This window comes from Magnolia sinica, chromosome 3 (assembly GCF_029962835.1).
Source record: "Magnolia sinica isolate HGM2019 chromosome 3, MsV1, whole genome shotgun sequence".
Classification (NCBI taxonomy): Eukaryota; Viridiplantae; Streptophyta; class Magnoliopsida; order Magnoliales; family Magnoliaceae; genus Magnolia; species Magnolia sinica.
This window is the reverse complement of record NC_080575.1, coordinates 97,586,284-97,608,247: the sequence shown is the minus strand read 5'-3', so window position 1 is coordinate 97,608,247 and position 21,964 is coordinate 97,586,284. Positions and strand designations below refer to the sequence as shown.

General features: G+C 39.9%; 1 protein-coding gene across 5 annotated transcripts in view; it reads left to right on the top strand.

The window, feature by feature from the left end:
• Positions 1–2,713: 2,713 nt before the first annotated feature.
• The window catches only part of LOC131240349 (protein-tyrosine sulfotransferase-like), a 39,839-nt gene continuing 20,588 nt past the window's right edge, over positions 2,714–21,964 (top strand). For 2 of the 5 annotated variants that reach the window (XM_058238508.1, XM_058238506.1), the window contains exons 1-8: positions 2,714–3,043; positions 4,892–4,956; positions 7,403–7,580; positions 7,684–7,755; positions 9,064–9,352; positions 20,686–20,829; positions 21,555–21,659; positions 21,759–21,906. In XM_058238508.1, the coding sequence (XP_058094491.1) occupies positions 4,896–4,956; positions 7,403–7,580; positions 7,684–7,755; positions 9,064–9,352; positions 20,686–20,829; positions 21,555–21,659; positions 21,759–21,906 (997 nt within the window). In that variant the 5' untranslated portion in view covers positions 2,714–3,043; positions 4,892–4,895. Of the gene's footprint in view, positions 3,044–4,888; positions 4,957–7,402; positions 7,581–7,683; positions 7,756–9,063; positions 9,353–20,685; positions 20,830–21,554; positions 21,660–21,758; positions 21,907–21,964 lie in introns of all 5 variants that reach the window. The other 3 variants (XM_058238507.1, XM_058238510.1, XM_058238509.1) reach the window with 3 other exon arrangements.

Genomic DNA, 21,964 nt, shown 5'->3' with positions numbered 1-21,964 from the left:
AGACATAGAGAGAAGATGAGAGAGAGAGAGAGAGAGAGAGAGGAGGAGGAGGAGGGTAGTGATGGTAGTGGGTGGCTGTCAGACTTAGAAGAAGATGAGGATGAGGGAGGGAGAAAGAGAGTTTGGGCTCAGATTGGGGTCGGGTGTGGTGGTAGGATTACAGATACTTAGAAACTAGGGTTACACACACACACACACACACACATACATCCGAATCTAAGTTGAGTCGAGTTTCAGATCCGGTCAAGTCTGATCGGATCGAGTTTCGGGTTGAGTCAAGTTGAGTTACTGGGTAACTTGAACTCGACTCGGTTTGAGTTCGGACCGACGCACCCATTGGATTTGGGTCGAGTCGATCTGAACAAGTCGGACAAGTCAAATCAAGCGAGTCGAGTTGTCGCGTGCCCAACTCTAGGTGAAACCTTGGCCTCACCCACGGGCCAAGACGTTACAGACCTTATCGTGAGGCTTACTTTGATATGAGTATTTTATATTTATTCCATTCATCTATCTTTCTATAACATTTTAGGGTATTATCCAAAAATAAAACAAATATAATTATCAAGTGGATTATATGGTAGGGAATATTGGTGATGGACTATTAATGGACAACAAAAGTTTTGGTTCAAGCTAATATTTGTTTTTTTACTTTAATACAAGCTCATGTGACCTTATATACAGGTCGAATGGCAAATAAACATTGATAAAGCATTAAGGTGTGCTCTAATAAGCTTTTTAATAATATGATGTTTAATTCCACTGTTTCCTAGAGTATGGTCCCCAAGATGATTGGATCTTTTTTATTTTTGGGATAATGTCCTAAAATGATGTGAAAAAGGCCATGTTTTTGTTGTATTTGGGTGGGAACCCTAACAGTGGGGCCCATTGTGATATATGTGACTACATACACATTGTTCATCTATATTGAAAACTCATTTTAAGGCATGACTGAAAAAATAAAGTTGATCCAAATTTTAGATAGACCAAGTACAAGAAACCATGGTGATTGACCATTAAAAACTTCTTAGAGGCCAAAATGCCTTGGATCAAGATGATATTTATATGGTTTTTCATATACGCGCATGTGATCTTATCAACTGGTTGGATGCCATAGATCGCAGTTCCACCGCTGGGATGCTAAGTGGGCCCCACTGTGATGCTTATGAGAAATTAACACTGCCATCCGTTTTGAGAGCTCATTTTAGAACATGCAACTAAAAATCAGATGGATCCAAAACTCAAATGGTCCGCACGAGAGGAAACAGTGGGGGTTCAGTGACAACCATTTTAAATATTTACATGATCACAAAGTTTCATATCAGGCTAAGTTTTTCTTGTTTTCACTTCATCCCAGTGGGAATGACATTATACACGGTTTGGATGGCATATAAACACCATGTTAGATCCGAGGAAGATTTCAACGGTAGGAAACTCTTTCTCCGGTTTTCCCTCTCGTATGGAGACTTTGACTTTTGGATCCACCTGATATTTGGTCCCATGTCCTAAAACAATAAGGAGAAGCGGATGGACAGTATTGATTTATCACAAATATTACGGTGGACCCCACATAGCATCCGAATGCAGTAACTTTCTAAGAAAGGCTTTTGCAGGAAATCCGCTTCCCTCGATTCGTGCCATAACGTAGCTTCCGATGGCAGGACATTAGAATGAGTGAAAATAATTTTCAATGGCTCATATTCCACTTTAGAAATTAGATGTGAGTATCATCTTAAAAAACGTGATTATAAGCTAATATTTTATTTATGGTGACAAAGAGCATATGGACGGTCCAAATCGTCGTACATCTCAGTATGTCAGCCGGTAGATGGCCACTAAAGCGGCTAAGTAAACTCTGCGGGGCCCACTGTAATGTATGTGTCTTATCCATGCACATCCCAAGCTAAAGTGACCGCACCACAGGAAATAGTCGGAATAATGACATCCGCCGTTGAAATCTTCGTAGGGCCCACCGTGATGTTCATTTGTCGTCCAATCTCTGTTAATAAGTTCACATTGATACGGATGAAAGTAAAAAAACCAATATCAGCTTTATCCAAAACTTCCGTGAAGAATTTTTCAATGCAGATACACACTGTTTTCTGTGTTGTGGTCCACTTGATCTTTGGATATGTTTTAATTTTGGGACCATGTCTAAAATTATCTGTTAAAACGGATGGATGGTGTGGATAATACGCATAGGTCACGGTGGCCCCCACATGGTTTACACAGTACGCAACTGGGGACACACGCTCGATCCTGAGTCGCGACAGAGACAAAGCTAACTTGGTGCGTTACAGAATACTCTGCAGCGTATGAAGCTTGATACGCAGGCACTCGTAACTTGTATATTCATCACACATAAACTCTAAATAAACCGTCTACACTGTGGAACCTACTGTCTCTAATTCACAGACTCAAAATAAAAATGTATGAGTAATCCCAACCACCGATTCACCGACACATGTTTTTTTAAAAATATAACCATTGGATGCTTTTCTTTTAACCGTCGACTAAATGTCCACCAATCTTATAATCAGTTAATCAGATAATTCCCATTTTATGTTCATGATACATACAAACTGGGAAACATATTTCTTACAATTTATTTTATGAAAATAAACGTCATATATTCAATTTCTAAGTGCCCGTGTATCATCATTCACACTCTGCCAGAGTATATAACTTTTTCTACAACTATTTACTTCCTTTGACTTCCCATTTGCAGGGATGACGCAAGCGGAAACCCCGCCGGCGCACGTTAGCGGATGCCACGCTCTTCAAAAATCAACGGAAAACCAGTCGAGAAAAAACGAAATCTCTAATGAATTTGATTTAATTTCATTTATAGCGAATCCGACAATGAAGAACTTAAATGAAAATCTTTTGGTTTTCGTTCTTGTATCCGCCTTTCGGAAAATCTCAAGGATCCGAGCCGGTGTTTTATAGAAGCTTCGGTGGTCCCGCATCCGATGGTGGGCTTGTCTGCTACAATCCAAACATCCCTCGGGAGTTTGTGAGCACGAGGCATCAGAATCCCAGACAGGTAGGGAATCCCGCCATTGAATTTCGTCCATTTTGTCTCATTCAAATGTCTGCTTCTGTTTTGAATTCCTGCCGTTGTTGGGTCTCGGGATGGAAATTAGAAGGTGTTTGGTCTGAATTATGTTGGTTTTTTATTCTTTTGTTGGGGGCTTTGTTTGATTTGGAAGACGTTTGTTTTTGAGGTGTTTTCTGGTTGGATTTTGGTGGGTTTTGTTCTTAGTTTGTTTTGGAGGTGGGTTTTCTTTTTCCTTAATTTTATTTTATTTTATTTATTTTTTTCGTATTTTTCTGTGTATTGGATTGGCGTTTCAAGGAGTTCGGATTGGCTTTTGGTGGTTTTTTTGGCGGGTGGGGGGATTTTTTACTGTGTTTTGGTACTGGGTTTTTTTTTTCTTTTTCTGGGAGCCGTTTTTTACAGTTTACACCCGCCTTGGTTGATTTGCATACACTCATTTTCCATTTTTGGGAATTGAAATGCCACACTATATATATATATATATATATATATATATATTATTTCAAGTTTGCGAAATTAAGGGTGTGCGCAAAACCAATCTGGGTGGTGTAGATGTCAATTCCCTTTTGTTTTTCTTTTTTATTTGTACTGAATTCATTGGGTTTGGTTTGATTAAGTAGTTCTTTTTTTGCTTCTTCTGTTCTGATGTTTGAATGTTCTTTTCTTTACCTTCTTTAGTTTTTTATTTTTTTTCAGAAACTCTCTTTGATTTCTGTTTTTCAATGTTATGGAAATTGGGTTTGTTGATTATGATTAATTTCATTGGGTTGGGAGATACCTAGTAGTTCTCTTTTGGATTGTGGTAGCCTGACTATGTGTAGTCACACCTAGTGTGTGTCTACAACCAACCGACCATCACGTGGGGGAGAATGCGGATCAGATCCAATCCGTCTATCAGGTTTTCCGCCACATTTTCAGCATGGATTTTATAAATCAGTCCAATACAAGACTTATGTGGGTCACACCATAGGGAGCCGTGTAATATATGCCTAAGAGCTCTAAATTCATGTGGTCTGGCATACTTGAGTTGTAGAATGTACTGGTTTTCTGGGAATCCATTAGTCCTCCTGTGGTGTGTCAGATGAGTTGATTGGATGACTTATACACACCAAGGTGGACTCCACACAAAATTTGAAGATTTTAATGGTGGGACTTCCCATCTCAACTGTTCTTTATGGTGTAGCCCACCTGACTTCTGAGTCAGCCTGATTTTTGGGCCAGAGTCCAGACACAGGGTGACACACCTAATGGACGGTGGATCTTATCCACATGCTGTCCTCCAAACGCATCAGTGACTAGTCATGCCCCTAGATGTTTGCACTTTTTTTTTTTCCTTCTCCTTTTCTGATGTTTGAATCCTAATTTTCTTTTTCTTTTTCTTGTATTTTGTGGTGGAAATTTGAATAGCTTTGGGTGGGTTTTTGGTTTTTGATGTTTTGCAAATTGTTTATTTTTATTATTTATTTATTATTGTGGTTATTTCATTGGGGTTTGCTCCATTCCGTTGTTTTATGATTCACATATTCTGGTGTCTGAGTGTATTTTTTTGTTTTGCCTCTTTGGTGGGAAATTTGAAGGAGTCTAGTTAGAGTTAGCTGCACCTTATCTTCTTGTTTGGATTTTGTTTTTCTTTTTCATCATTTTGTTTTAATAGATTTTTTAATCAATAGTTTTATTGCATCTATTCTAATGTTGGAATGTTAGCAATTTCCTGTTATCGGCTTGAACTTTTTTACGTAATTCTTTCTTGTCCATATTTCCTTTTTGACAGTTGGTTTTACAAGTTTTGTTTGATTGAGTAGTTCTTGTGTTATTGTTCTTTTCCGGAAGTAGTTCGATGGAGAGAAGGATGGCTTCCATCTATAGATTCAACATGTTGGTGATTCTGCTTGCGATGGGTATGTTTGTATTAAATTTGTTTTCCTTATCTTTTGAGTTTGTTCAGAGAGAACTGTGGTCAATCATGGAAATGAAAATGAATTCTTTTGATGTGACAATTTACTCTGTTTAATAATTCAAAAAAAGGAAGAAATCAATTTCCTTTTTCAAAGTATTCATAAAAAAGTGACTAAAACCTTTTCCTCAACAAACCTGTTAAATTGATTTCCTCAGTCAGAAAATGCTGTGACCCCTTTGATGTGCTGTTTAAAGTTGTCTTGATTGTACTTTTCCTTAGTTTATGTAGATGTACCCATTTCAAAATGGCAAAACAAACAATGGGAATGAAAAAAGAAATACAATCCCATAGAAACTCATCTTGCTAAAAAAAAAAATGGAAATGGCAAAGGGTTTCTATGTTTTGGAAACTGATTCGCATTATTCTTTTCCTTCTCATTCTGTTTTTCTATGTTTTGGAAACTGATTCCAGCTTTGGTGTTGTTTTTTTATTCCTGGCCAGAGGCTGGCTGGCAAATTCCAAGGAAATGGATTCCTTCCTAACAGTCACTCTATTATTATTATTTTTTAAATAAATAATACTTGCACAACAATTCTTTCAATTCCTTCCCAGTACCCAAACGTAGTTTCTCAATCCCTCGGAACTGCATTCCACAGTACTTGTACATGACAAACAGAATCTTTTTCTCTGGATTTTGTTTCCAGGAATTTCTATAGGCCCCTCTAAATTTCAGGGATTCTCATGAGCATCCATGTTTCCATGGGCATGTATAGAAGCAGTTCTCAACATTTGTACTTATTTGTAAATTTGTTGGCTACTTTTCTCCTCGTTATTTTTTCCATGGATAAAGAGCCTTCTCCTTTGATGAATTGTATGGGATCTTTTACTGTTTTTGTTCTTTCTTCTGTGCAGTTAGCAGAGGACATCTATTGTCATTTCCTTTTTGCAATTAGTATTTGGTGGAGAATTTTATCAATTTCATCTGTTGGTAAATTCTCCCTGACATTGGTACCTTGGAGACACATTATGGGTATTAATGAAATATTTATTGTACTTAGGCCTTGTTTGGATTCATGGGAAAGAAAGGAAAGGAACATTGTTTCCCACGAAACTCAATTTCCGTTGTTTTTCAAGCCTTTTTTGTGGGAATTTGTGGGAAACACTATTTGCCACTTTCTTTGTTGGAAAATAAAACAAATTTATTTTCCCACCTCCACCCCCAAGAAAAGCATTTTCCCATGATGTAAGACAAAGGGGTTATAAAGGGGTCCCAAATGTGCTACCACCAATCTTCAGTCACCTCACATATGCCACATGTGCCAATGTGCCAAACGAGCCAATGTCCATCTTTGGTTATGCCCCACACATGCCACTATGGCACATGTGTCACCGCCCATCTTCTCTTGTGCCTACATGCGTAAAGCATCCCACATGTGCTACTATTCATCTTCTCTTGCACCCCGCGTGTGTGAATGTGCCCACTTGTACAACCATTCATCTTCTTTTGCACCCCACATGTTCTAAGCACTCCAAATGCACCAATGCACCAATGCACCAAATGTGCCATCGTCCATCTTCAATCGCTCCAAGTATGCCACATGTGCCAATGGTGCCAATGTGCCCACGTGTCAAATGTGCCAATGCATGTCTTGTGCCACGTACCACTGTACAGCTTCAAACACCTCACAGTTTCTTTGAAAATAGATCCTAAATTTCTGGGAAAATATTGTTGAAAAACAAACAACGAAACAATGTTTCTTTTCCCACAGTTTCTTAGAAATATGGTTTTTTAAGAAACCCCATTTCCTTTCCTATGCTTTTTATGAATCCAAACAGACCCTTGGGGAAAAAAATCCTTATTCTCCTTCTGTTTTTGAGTATAATAAATCTTATTTCCTCACTAATAAGGAACAATATTTTGGAAAGCCAATCAGGGCTTCAAAAAAAAGAAAAAAAAAAGAAAAGGAAGCTTTTTCTTTCAATCATAGTTCCTGATAGTTTTTAGTTCACAGGACAGTATCTGAAACTTATGCAGACCTTGCAGCTCTTATTTACCACCAAAGGGATCTATTACTTCCACTCCCATTGAATTTTAGCAAAATGCTGGTTTTGAATGGATAGAGCCAATTCTGCCCTGAAAGTGGGAAAGAGTATCCATTTCATAGAACTGCTACCCCACTTAATCCAGTTATCCTTTTCTCCAACTTCTCATGTAAGTTCTGAATTCTGTCAAAATCTTAGAAAATCCTTGGGAATCCATCTAAATAATTGTGACATGATTTTTTTTTAATTTTTTTTTGAACCGTGATAACTAGTTTGGCAAAGACATCATTTCAAATTCTTAGGCTTCTTTAAGTTTGTGTTGTACTACTAAGATGATGGAACCAAACATTATTAATTTTATGACCAATGTATTTATTAACTTCGGAACTTCTTCATGTTGCCAGCATCTGCATCAATGATTGTAGTTTCTGCCAAGGATGATTTTGTGCAGTGTGAAAGTACTGTCAAGAACTGGGCAACTTCCTCATTCAACTATAGAGTCAAAGGAGACAAACTAACCCTGCGAGACTTGCTATTCTTTCTCCATGTTCCCAGAACTGGGGGACGCACCTATTACCACTGGCAAGTGCTTCCACATCTGATATTCAAGATGACATTCTTTCATGTTCAGATTCCAGCTTTCTCTCACCCCTATTCAGCTGTTGATATGTTTTGGTTCCAACAGCTTTCTTAAAAAATTATACACCAAAGATCAGGAATGTCCCTCTTCCTATGATAAACTACGCTTTGATCCTAGGTAATGCTCAACATGCTATCATTTTAACATTTCAGTGCTTATACAGCTGCAAACCAAAAACTTTGCAGATATGGACAGTTGATATCTTTGCCACATAATGGTTTGTAATTCTTTGTCAATGAAAAAAGTTCATATCTTTATAATGGCTTTGTAGTCTGGGTACATCCTGTCAAGTGAATGTTGGATGCTTTTGACTCGGGCCTTTTCTTCCCAAAGGGCCCTTTTTGGGACTGGGTTAGGTGTTACCCAGGTAACACATTAGTGGGTGTTACCCTGACTGTTGGGCCTGCCATGATGAATGTGTTCTATATCCACGCCGTCCATCCGTTTTTCCAGATCATTTTAGACGTGGTACCAAAACTCAAGCAGATCCAGCTCTCAGGGGGACCACACCACATGAAACAGTGGTGATTGAATGCCCACCATTAAAAACTACCTAGGGACCACCGTGATGTTTATTTGCCATCCAACCTATTGAGAAGGTCAGACAGACGTGGATGAAGGGAAAATGCAAAGATCTGCTTGATTCAAAACTTTTATGGCCCAAATAAGTTTTTAATGGTCAATGAGCACAGTTTCCATTGGTGTGGTCCACCTGTGATTTGGATCTGCATATGTTTTGGAATCAAGTCCTAAAATGAGATGGAAAAGCAGATGGACAGTGTGGATATACAACTCATTCATCAAGGTGGGCCCCGTACGGTCAGGGTAACACCCACTAATGTGTTACCCGGGTAACACGTAATCCGCTCCCTCCCTTTTTGGGGTAGACTCTAGAATGCATGTGCCTCACTCTGTTCGATGTTGATGATTCGTCCACCAGACCACCACGCACGTGGTATATGTGGATGCCAATCTAGACCATCAAACTGTGGGGTGCATCAGGGATTGAGTGTCTCATAGATTGATTAGATGACCTTAACCAACTCATTTTTGCATTTTGAATTGGAACTATTCCTGCTCATTTGACAGCCGCCAATTTCATGGTCAGGATAGTTTTATCAGCAAGAATTAAAAAAAAAACAATGCTCTGTTCAGGTGAGGGCCCACTCTGCAATTTCAATGGTTTGGATTGACATACATGCTTGCCAAATGCATGGTGGAAGAGTCGCCACAATTTAACATACTGTGGCAAACTAATACCAGTCTAGCCCATCTTTTCCATGCTATTATCTACTATAAATCACTTGTGGCTCATTCAGTACTTAATACTTGCAATCGAGTTATGACCCTCAGTTACCATATTTTGGATACAAAGACGAGTTGCTCCTACAAGGGCTGAAGGGACAAATTCGGGTTCACGTGCAGCAAACCAAACTGCAGGTTGATGGCTACTCATGATGACTATAGTATGATGTCCAAACTTCCAAAGGAGAGAACTTCGGTGGTCACGATACTGAGAAACCCAGTGGATCGTGTATTTAGCACATATGAGTTCTCTGTGGAAGTTGCAGCTAGATTTTTATTCATTCCAAATTTAACGGCAGCAACACGAATGGAAGCACAACCACCCTCAAAATCTCATGGAACTAACACGTTGGATATTTGGCCATGGAAGTACTTGGTTCCTTGGATGAGGGCAGACCTATTTGTTCGGGTATGTTTGCCCCTTTTTTTGGGAAAAGTTACTTTCCACAACTATGTTGATTTATTTGCTCAGGTTATGTTTACCTTTTTATTATTATTATCTGGTAATATCTGCATCATAGCGAGTGCAGTTATTTTCTCCTACTAACTGTAATGATTCTGTGACCTTTCACTTTCAAGAATTGCATGGTGCTTGCTTGAGGGCATGTATGGTATCCTTGGGCTCTGAGTTCCTGCAATTGGGGCATGCTTTTCTGTGATCAGACTGTTGATTGATGGGCCCACCATCGATGAACCATGCCAAAACTGTCCCAGGTTGTAAGATCCTAGCCACCCAATGTCTCTGTGGTTGGGAAATATCCTAACCACCCAATCTTTGGTCCTTTTCCATTGATTATTCCTTTCTTAATCGTTGGTTTTAAGCCACCAATCAAAGGCCTAGGATTGTTCCAATAGAGGCATTTTTGGGCATGCTCCATTCATGGTTGGGTCCATATTATCAATCGTCTAAACTCTAAAACTATCGTTTGTTGTATTTGATGTCTTAAATCTAATTAGATTTTGCACAGATTTTTCGCGCAACTGCGAAAGTGCGGGATTTGTTTCCGATTTCATTTATGATTCCTTCCCATTTTGTTTGGGATTCTTCCTAAACTATATATATGGGTTTAAGCGGGATTGTGAGGTATTATTCTAAAAGATTCTAAGGCTTTCTAAAGGAGTTCCAAAGGTTCCTAAAAGGATCTCAGGGTTTCTAAAGGGTGAGATTTGAGGTTGTTCGAATCGGGTAAGTCCTCTCTCTTTATAATTTCTATTTTCCTAGTGGAGATCTGTCGCTTTGTGTCGTGGTTTTTTCCCGCAAGGGTTTTCCACGTTAAATCTGTGCTCTTGTGTGTGCTTGGTGTCATTGGATTGCTATCCTAGATCTAGATCTGTGTGATTCCGCAGTACAAATCCCCAACAAGTGGTATTAGAGCAATTATTGGGGCACAGATCTGAATCTGCAGGATTAGTAATAATGGGAAGCACTAGGTATGAGATTGAGAAGTACTTAGGGAAAAATAATTTTGAGTTATGGAAGATCAAGATAATGAGTTCCTTAATCAAGCAAGGCGAAGATGGTGCTCTTGAGAAGTGAAAGTTTAATATGACTGATGATGATTGGAATACTCTTGATAAGAAGGCTTTATTATCGATCCGTTTATGTCTTACGGATGAGGTTCTCTACAACGTCATGAGGGAGAAAACTGCGACTAAGTTATGGGCGAAGTTAGAGGATGTTTATGCGAAAAAATCCTCTGAAAATCGCCTACACTTGAAGCGGCAGTGGTATAACTTCAAGATGACAGAGGGTGGAGATTTGGAGGCTCACATCAGCAACTTTAATAAATTAGTTTGCAAATTATTAGATATAGAGGAAGTGATGAAAGATGAAGAATAAGCATGTATGTTGTTGAATTCTCTTCCGGCGTCGTATGAGTCATTCAAGGACAATATGTGTAGCATGAATAAAACCCTGAGTGTCGACACCGTTATCTCAGCCTTTCAACGGAAGGCTATGAGAAAGTTAAACGGCGATGTGGGGGCAACTTCTGATGCACTGTTTACAAGGAGTAGGAATTCTAAACAAGGTATGGGTTCTTTAGGTTCTAGATCCAAATCCAAGGGGGAGCAAAGGAAAGGTAAAGTGCTGGAACTGTGGGAAGGAAGGACATGTAAAGAAGGATTGTGAAAATCCTAAATTGAAGAGAAGATTCTGAGGCTTCGTATAGGGAGGCCAATGCTGCTACATCAGATGGATTGAGTAGATGTGATGGTGATGTTTTGTCTGTGTCTTCGCTCAGACGACCATACGATAATCGTAAGGATGAGTGGATGCTAGACACGGGGTTATCTTTTCACATGACTCCTCATCGGAGTTGGTTCGCCAGCTATAGGGAGTGCGATGGTGGACAAGTATTTATGGGCAATGATATTGCCTGTAATGTTGTGGCTGTTGGTTCGGTGTGCATCAAGATGTTTGATGGGGTGGAGCGTACCTTGACTGATGTCAGGCACGTTCTTGACTTGAAGCAGAATCTGATTTCTCTTGGTGTGCTTGAGGCAAAAGGATGCAAGTACACAGGTATTGATGGTGCTCTTAAGGTATCTAAGGGGGCACGGGTAATTATGAAAGCGCAACGACTCGGTAACATGTACAGGTTGATCGGGAGCACTTCAAAAGGTGGAGCTGCAGTGGATGTAGCGGATTCCACCTCTGCACGTGTGTGGCATGTTGGGCATGGCCACATGAGCGGGCAGGGCAGGAAGGCTGAGACGCACGGATAGGGATACAGAGTAGGTGGAGCAGCTACCTGTGAGAAAAATCACTCGGCATGATCGAAGGATATCGGCGAGGTAAATGGACGACTCCAATATCGCAGGGGATTCATCTTCTATTCAGATGGCTCTAGGTGAGCCTGATACTGAGAAGTGAAAGGTGACTATAGGCGATGTGATGGATTCGTTGTACCAGACCAACATATGGGAGCTGGTAGGGCTTCCAGTAGGCCGGAAAGCGGTTGGATGCAGGTGGATCTTTAAGAGGATACAGCATAGATACAGGGCGATGTTGGTAGCGAAGGGTTATGCTCAAAGAGAAGGGATCAGCTTCTCAGAGATATTCGTGCCGACGATATAAGAGGTATCTATTAGATCCGTGATTGACGCTGGTTGGCTAATGTGATCTTGAGCTGGAAGGATAGATGTGGAGTCTGCACTTCTGCAAGGGAAAGTGAAGAGCAGATCTACATGAAGCAATCGGAGCGATTCGAAGTTAAAAGGGGCTGAGAAAAAAGTTTGTAGAAGGTCGTGGTACAACATGTCGCCTAGGCAGTGGTTTGATTCCTTCATGGTGGGTCAGGTATTGTATGTTGATGATATGTAAATCGCCAATTATGTCATGTCTGAAATCAGTGTACTGAAGACTCGGTCAAGTGAGATATTCAGGATGAAGGATCGGGAGCTGTAAAGATGGTTCTCGGCATTGAGACTGAAAAATGAGTAGACTTTGCTTATCTCAGGCAGAATACCTGGGGTAGGTATTGATCAAGGATGTGATGGACCAGACAAAGCCGAAGAGCGTTCTCTACACGTCTCTCCTCAAGTTTTCCTCAGGACATGTCCCAAAACAGATGAGGAAAAGTAGGATATATCTCATGAGCCTTATTCGAATGCAGCTGTCAATGCATGCCATGGTTTGTATTAGACCGGTTATTTCACAGGCTGTCAATGTTGTGAGCAAATACCCCGGCAAGCAATATTGAGTAGCGGTGAGATGGTAAGAAGACTATGTCTTTCCTTATGAGAAGACATGAGCAAAGGTGGTTGGGCACGTAGATTCTGATCCGGCAGACATGCTCACCTAAAACGTTCCTACAGAGAAGTTCAAGTTCTGTGCAACTTCTCTGGGCTTGACGATGGCGAAAAAGGAAGATGGAGTGTGCACGAGAAGCGTTGATTGAAGTTATGATGCGATGCAAAGATAAGAGAAGAGGACAAGGAGCTACATGTTTGAAGATTGAAGACATGGTGGAGATTGTTGTATTTGATGTCTTAAATTTAATTTAGATTCTGTACAGATTTTTCGCGTAACTGCGAAAGTGCGGGATTTGTTTCCGATTTCGTTTATGATTCCTTCCGATTTTGTTTGGGATTCTTCCTAAAACTATATATGGGTGTAAACGGGATTGTGAGGTATTATTCTAAAAGATTCTAAGGCTTTCTAAAGGATTTCCAAGGGTTCCTAAAAGGATTTTAGAGTTTCTAAAGGGTGTAGGAAGGGTGAGATTCAAGGTTGTTCGAATCGGGTAAGTCCTCTCTCTTTGTAATTTCTATTTTCATAGTGGAGATCTGTCGCTTTGTGCCGTGGTTTTTTCCCTTAAGGGTTTTCCACGTTAAATCTCTGTTCTTTTGTGTGTGCTTGGTGTCATTGGATTGCTATCCTAGATCTAGATCTATGTGATTCCGCAGTACAAATCCCCAACATCGTTGACCTACTTAACTTGGATACTAGCCACTGTGGTGTCAAACGCATACAGTATCAAACATGGTGGCCTTTAAAAGTCAGATTCACTTACATGTTTCTAAAAAATATTTACATGTTCGTAAAAATATTTACTCAGAAGGGTTTTGCTAACGTCCTCAAAGCTTTTGACTAATAAGTGGGACCGCCGATAATCAATCGGGACTGTTCATTCAATAGTACCATCAGGAGCAAGCCATGGTGCAAGAATTAAGCCGATCGGATGATCCTATCTAATGCAAGAGCATCTTGGTGTGATTCCAATGATGCACCGCATCTCCACGTTGGGGTGGGGTGGCCCATGAGGTTGGGGTCTGTGAGATGCAGAATGGCCATGAGGTGGGGCCCACTGTGGGACCGTGCAATTCGGGGACCCGTGTGAAGCGGGGGTTGCCCATGGGGAGGTATCGCCTGGGTTTGGTTGGGAGGCCTTGCCTATAGGGATAAATTGATCCTTTCCCATTAGATCTGGAGCTTTTAGTGCGCTACTCGGTTGTCCGCTATCAAAATGGTATCATAGTGGGAGCTCAGTGTTCGAGTCTCCTCACCAGCGTGGGTGGATGATGCAGGAGCATCATGGTATGATTCCAAAGATGCATCGTATCTCTATGCTAGGGTGGGGTGGCCCACAAGGTGGAGTCTGTGAGATGCAGAGTGGCCACGATGTGGGCCCCACTGTAGGACCGTGCGATTCGGGGACCCGTGCGAAGCAGGGGTTGCCCACAAGGAGGTCTCACCTGGGTTTTCCTGGGAGGGCCTGCATATAGGGATAAACCGGTCATTCCCCATTAGCTTTGGAGCTTTTGGTGCGCTGGTCGGTTGCCCGCTATCACTGTCCCTATGGATAAGGCCAATTTATTACAACGGTCTGTTTTTGACTAGCCATAGATCGTATGGTTAGAATCATCAAACCAAAATGCTACTTTGGAAATAATGAGCAATGCTAAGTGGGATCTATAGGATGGATGGTTCAAGATAATGATTAGACTTTTGTTTATCCACTCAATCTTGACTGTCCATTTTCCATGCTATTGATTGGATGCTTAGGATCATCTCATTGGTGTGATTTTTGGACCATGACTTGTACGTATTTTTATAAAGGAATATAGATCAAATCGATGATCGGGGGCCCCACATGTCAGTCGAAAGCTTTGCACAGTATCCTTGTGTGAAGTATATGATGCTTGCTAGAGGATATGCAATGTATCCTTGGATCGTGAGTTCCTGCATTTGGAGCCCACTTTTTCTTACAGACTATTGATGTGATGCGCCCCACCATGGATGGACTATGCCAGAAAACTATCTTATGTAACTGAAAAGAAACTTGAAGATGGAAATTGTTTCCCTATTGAATGAATATAAAAGGTAGTTTGCAGGTTTCCCAAGTCAATTTAAGAAGATTCTAGAAATCTTCTCAAGCCTCTCTAGAGATATCTTAAAAGATTAACATAGATTCTAGAAATCTTCTCAAGCCTATTCCACAATTTAAGGAGATTCTAGAAATCTTCTCAGGCCTATTTAAAAGATTTACATAGATTACAGTAATGCCCTCGTAGAAATTACACCACTATTTTCTAACACTTCCCCTCAAACTGTGTGCGGGCAAAGGTTGAACACCCATTTTGCTACATATATAGTGATGAGGACCTCAAGGAAATGACTTACTACAAATATCGGTCAACTGCTAGAAGGAACAGACATGGTGCGAATCTACCCTGAAGCAACTTTCTCATGAACAAAATGATAGCAAAGCCCAATGTGTTTTATTTGTGCATGAAAGACCAGATTTACCACCATATATGTGGCACGGAGATTATCACAGCAAAATAATAGAAGGCCTAGGCAATGATATATAAAAACCCCAAAGTAGAAACTATCACCAAGTGAACTCAGCAAAGCTAGATGGTATAGCACAATATTTAGCTTCAGCACTAGAATAAGAAACAATAGGTTGTTTCTTGGCGCACCAAGAGAAATACAGTTGAGAAAATACACAATATCTAGAGGCAGAGCTTCAGTTGTCAGGTGATCCAAACTAGTCATCAGAGTATGCAGAGAGGAGCTTGAGTGAACGTAAAGGCAATGAAAAAGTGCCTTTCACAAACTGAAAAATATGCTTTACAAGATGGGAATGGAACATAGTAGGCTGATGCAGACTAAGTTCATATTGTGGCTGTGACATTGTAAGGTACCAAGTACCAACTATACTTTGATACTCAGATGAATCAGAGAGAGGGCCTCCATCAAAGGGAAGGCTTAAAAATATCAAGAGTAGCGATAGGATTGCAATTAGTCATGCTAGTACAAGATAGAAGATCTAGAGCAGCTAAACCCTAGGAAACAATGGTACATTTGTGAGAGAAAATAGTGAGAAGACTTTAGTCTTTCTTGGCAAAATGACTCGTGAGAAGTTAAACAAGGGAAAGAAGAGATGATTCTGTAGACCAATGACGATAATATCTTCAAACATACAGAAGAAGAATGACAAGACCAGTGGAGTTCAAGTGGAAAAACATGGATGAGCTTGCAAATTGAACCCAAGCTCAATTAAAAGCACTGCTGAACTGCTCAAACCATGCACGAGGACCTTGCTCAAGTCCATAGGTTGCGTGCTTACCCTTATGCAGATGACAAACATGATATGAGCAAAAGGAATCACGAATGCCTTGAGGTGTTCCATATGGACCTCCTCTCATGTTATTGAACTACTATAACCACTAGTTGTACAAGCACCACCAATCTTCTACCTCATCTTCAGATCCTAAAAACACAATGAGAGGGAAAAATGGTTATGACCCTGATCAATGACAAATTTAATGCTAATTTTGAAGCTAGCGATGGAGGACAAGGAAACATAAGGTGAGGTTATGATGGTTCCTTTTTGTAACATTTGAGCAGAGGAACCATGAGATGTTCCTAGACAATCTTCAATTAAGATTGAACAATAAAACAAGATGCTTGAAGACATACTAGTCATATGGTGAGACGTCTTCGAATCAATATCCACAAAGGGTTCATTGATGACATGGAGAAGTAGTGGGCAGCGATAGGTCCATTGTGGAATGAGAAGAAGAGGAGCCCTCAAAATGAGTGATTTGCACCTGTAGCTCAGTTACCTTGTTCCTGGGAACAGTGATTGTGTCATTGGATGGTGCCAAACCTGGTGAACTCTTCGGGATGGAATTTTCACCAGTTGTAAAGTGGCCGGATATGCAAGTTTTGTTTAGGAAAGTTGGCCTTCAAAAGTCCTAGCAAGTCTCCCTATTATGTTGAGTTCTTCCACAATGTGTGCACTTAAGTTTGTCATTTGCATCAGAGAACATGCTACCATGACCTCTATCTCCATGATCAAGAAGTCTACCATTCTCACCATGACCTGGACCTCTTCTTTCCACCTAGACTACCTCGTGAATTTGAGAACAAAGCAGATGTCTCAGTAATCCTGACCTCAGATGGATGCATAACCTTCCCTTGACTTTTTCATTTTGAAGAAGAGAAAACAGTCCCCAAAGATGGTAAGGATTCTCTGTCAAGAATTTTTGTTAGAGTAGGCTAATATTGTGATTCAAACCAACAAATGAATCGTAGAGAAGCATATGCTCCATCGTTGCCTGCACCTGATCAGCAGTCCAATTATATCTGCTAGTAGTAAAGTTAGTGTTCAGAGTATCGGTATTGTTGCTTGTATCAATGACCGGGGATATGGAAATATGTATTGGTATCTCGCTGATACTCCGAAAAATATCGTTCTATGAGGAAAACATTGGGCAAAAGTTGAGAAAAAGGTGGATTTCAATGAAACTTTAGGAGATGTTAAAAGGACACATGCTTACACATATAGGAATCAAAATACTGCAAAAAGCAACTATATATAATAAGTTTCCATTTTAGAAGGGCTTAACAATGTGTTGTTGAAAAAATTGGTATAAAATTAATATATAAAATTGATGCCAAACAATATATTGGCCAACAATCATTAATGTAAAATTTTGACATTAATTAAGAGTCAAGAACACATTTTCTATGGATTTTTTGTCACCTTTGAGTTCCGTTCCATCTTCATTTTGTGTCGAGATTTCTTCCCAAATCCAAACTTTGATTCAATAAAACCTGAGTGATCACACGCACACCCACACACACTCAAAATCCAAAAAATGGGGATTTTTGGAATTTTTCTATATTTTCTATCAATTTTCGCCCTTTTACGGATGTTTCCCTAGTATCGGAAATATTGTAGTTGATATCGGGGATACTAACGATTGTATCGCCGATACCGGGGAACTTTATTAAGGGATTCTTCTCAAAGCATCGCTGATATTGATAGTATTGCTGTTATTATAAAAAATATCGGCAATATTTGATTTTTTTTTTTTTTTTAAACATTTCTAGCAGTTTTGGTATCTCTGACTTTACAATACCGATAATATCACCGATATTTGGAACATTGAGTAGAGTTACCAAACAACAAAGTGGGCAAACTGGCATAGTATGAGTGAGAGATATCTCCCCTTAATGAAATGGAGAAGTCTCTTTGTTGAGCTTATAAAGTTTGTTAGTGTTTTTCTTTGGAGAAAATAATAGACGGAAACAGAGTTCCAGGCCTCTTTCACAGTCTTGGACAGCATGAAAGTCCTGTTTATGTGGTTGCATAGCATGAGTAATGATGACATCATAGTAAAGTTTTGTAACTTGTAATTTCCATACTGTGGATCATCAAGGGCTGGTTGTTTAACCGTTCCATTAATATATCCCATTGGTTCAAGTAGCCATCTTGGCCAATTGAGACCATTTAAGGCGGTTTGTCCCATAACTCGATGGTTTTAATATAAAAGACTAGGTTTTCAACGATCTCGGAGTAATAAATATCCTTGATTCAATAAAAGCACTTGATGGACTAACCGTCCATCACCATGTCTGTTGATTCCCAATCATGTGTGAACAACACCCAACAAAGTACCCAAAGAACGAGAAAGATGATGCATGATCAACCATTCACTTCCCCTACCACAATTTGCTTTCTTTTTCCTAAAGTCAGTTTTACATAACTCAGATCATCTTAAAAAACTTGCACTAAATACCACAAATCCTTGAAAACAAAAAGCTGATCTATAAGGATATGCTCCCACTGTCATACTCTCAGCATGGACCATAGTCTAAAACTCATTGAGTTGTCTTGGAACTCAACTGAATCAACTCAATTCAGAACTCGCCTAAATTAGTTTTTGAGCGAACATGCTGAGAAACTCATTTCCATTGATTTTATTTTATTTTTTGAGTAAAAAACTTGACTGAGTTGAGTCGATTTTTTCCTAAGTTGTTATATTTTGTTAGTTTATGCACGTGATAATCCATTATTTATCATCATCATTATTATAGCCTTGTCCCAGCTATTTGGGGTTGACTATTCTCGTAATTTTGATTGCAAAAAATTCAACAACGGATTGCCTACCTGACATCAACCTCCTTTATCCACGTTGGGGATTGGCTGGCACATTGCTATTGAGCAGATTTTTGTTATTATACATTTCTTTATCTAAAAGTAATTATTAGCTATTTGAGATTTTTTTTTCTTTCAGGTTCTCATGAGCTTTCAATTGAGCCTTTTTGTCAACTTGACCTGATACAGTCTCTAGTTGAGCTCTCAAACCGTGGTACAGACTGCTCTTGTGCAGTTTAGTTCATATAGATCGTATGGATCTTCTATTACCAAGTAAAAAGGAAGAAAAGGAGAAATGGTGGAACTTCATAATAATGATGAACACTAATTGCAATGCCATGAGTTTTAAGTTGGAGTTGGAACATTCTGTATTTTTATATTTGGGTACTATTCCCTCATTGTAAATGGAGGGTAAGCGGCCCCACCTAGGTTAATTTCACTTCATTGCATTGAATTGTAATTCAATTCAAATGATCATCCAAACACAGCCTTAACCTTTCTACCATAAAGCCAAAGACAAAATAGGATGCAAGGTACTGATTAATGCCAGGGCATTTTCACACCGGGCACGAGTGGGGTGGCCTGTGGGATGCAGGGGCACACTCGGGGTGGGCGGCCCGTGTGAGGCGGGCCCCACCTGTGTGAAGCGGAACCCATGTGAAGTGGGGCCCACGAGAGGGGTTCGGTCGAGTTCCTAACCCATGCGATGTAGGGCCTGGGCTATGAAATAAATGGATTAATTCGCCATGCTCTATCAGTTCGAGCTTTTACAACAAGTGGTTAATTGTCCTGCATCACTGATAGGGAATGATTTCTGAATTTCAGGTGAGTGGCCTAGATTGTGAACTTCTTATGACACGTTTGAACACATTTCTATCAGCCAATGATATGGGGTTGGTATTTCAGCTTGTATTTCTAAAGTATGAAAATGGGGAAAAGAAATCTTTCTATTTTCTGGCTTATTTTAAGAGTCCAATTCAAGTGAGACCAAAGCAAGTTCCAAACTTGGAACATTTAGATCTTTAACACATCCATTTATAGGGCCAAGTTGGACTGGCAGAACATATTTCTAATTGACCTAGGGACTTTTTTCTTTTTACAATGGCAGTTTCATTGTGTTTTTTTTAAAAAATCAAAGCATCATTGTGTAATTCGGTATTAAAGGACCTATTTCTTAAATTAGGGCATTCTTGTTTGCTATTTTGCATATGACATGTTATATTATTAATGGGATAGTAAGCCATTATATGAATTTTAGGCCCTTTATGGGATGCAGGGGCACACTCGATGTGGGCGGCCCGTGTATATTGATTTGCCACGCTCTATCAGTTCGAGCTTTTAGAGCATGTGGTTAGTTGTCCCACGTCAAAGTGATATCAGAGCAGGAGGTCTCGTGTTTGAGACTCCTCACCGGGCCTGATTAATGCAAGGGCATTTTCACACTCAGGGTGAGTGGTCCGTGTGAGGCGGAACCCATGTGATGTGGGGCTCATGAGGGCGGTTTGGCTGAGGACCTAACCCATGGGATGTGGAGCTTGGGCTATGAGATAAAGGGTTTGATTCGCCATGCTCTATCAGTTCGAGCTTTTAGAGAAAGCGGTTAGTTGTCCTGCGTCACTTTATATAGCCCGTTACTCATTGCGGCCATGCATTTGGGTGCAAATTGTATTGTCACTATTTGTATGTCATTCACCTTCTTATTACTATGTTGCTATTTTATTGCACAATAGATTTATGAAAAAACTGATCTCTGCATATTAGCTTCTTTACTCTTCTTTAATCATGGAGTTGTCTTTATATTTTCAAGCCTAGTTACAAAACTCTCTGTTCAATATAATGGCAGCGGGATGCTAGGGAAATTGCGAATATTTTGGAGATCAAAGAAACTGGTGATCCATACAACATGGAACACATGGTTATGCCTTTACACAAGTTCATCAATGAGCCTCTAGCTCATGATATTGTTCACAACGGAGCCACTTTTCAGGTATGTTCAGCTATGCTGATCACCACACGTGTAGAGTTTCCTTTTTTATCATGATATTTTATAGACAAGCTACTAATTGGATGATTGATATGTCTTGTGTTGGTGCCCCAACCAAGGTTTTAGGGTTCATACTATTTACTAGATGGTACTCCATGTGCCCTGTATCTTTAATGTATATAGTAATATATGTTCCCACAATTGATGGAAATGTTAGCATCTTGGATTTGATGGAAATGTGCCTGGTGTTTTTTTAAAGGATACAATCAACGTAACCTCGTTGATACTTTATTTAAATTCTTTACGCAAGTTGAAATCCAGTCTGCTAGAGCTCACATGGCTGAACCAGATTGCCCAACTCATGCATCCCATTATGGATGATTGGATGATCCTAACTGTCAAAGGGCTGAGTGCTAACTATCAAATCACAGATAAAAGGAAAATGATCCTAATTTACCGTTCAAAATAAGATGGCTATGATTGTGTGTGATTGTCAGGATTGATCCATTCATGATGGGGCCCACAATCTTGAAGGTCCAAAATTAGCATGAGTGCATGCCAGACATATATTGGATTGGTTGTAGTAACAGACTCAGATCCAACTGGTGTGTTAACAACCAGACCTTTAAACTATATAAAAAAATGTTCTTGAAATTCATGCTTTGATATTCTTAAGCTTGATCAAATTGTTATATTGTTTCTCCCTAATGATTGATGAGCATTATTAGGTGGCAGGACTGACAAACAACTCTCGTTTAGCGGAATCACATGAAGTGCGCCATTGCGTGAGGAAGCATCCATCACTTGGTCAATATGTACTTGATGTTGCAAAGGTAAACTAAATGGAACGTTGAAATATAAAATTCTTATCCCCTGCAGCATTCTTCATTTTACTTTAAGATCTATAGCTGCAGGCATTGTGAATCTTGCAGAACAGATTGGATGATATGTTATATGTTGGACTTACTGAGGACCACAAAGAGTCAGCAACTATGTTTGTGAATATGGTCGGGGTGCAGGTGCTTTCCCTATTGGAAGCTCTAAGCTCTCGTATCGGTCAAGCTGCTAACAACAGAACAGGTACGGGTAGTCCTATGCAGACAAGCGTGCACACACACATGTGATCTAGTGCAAAAGA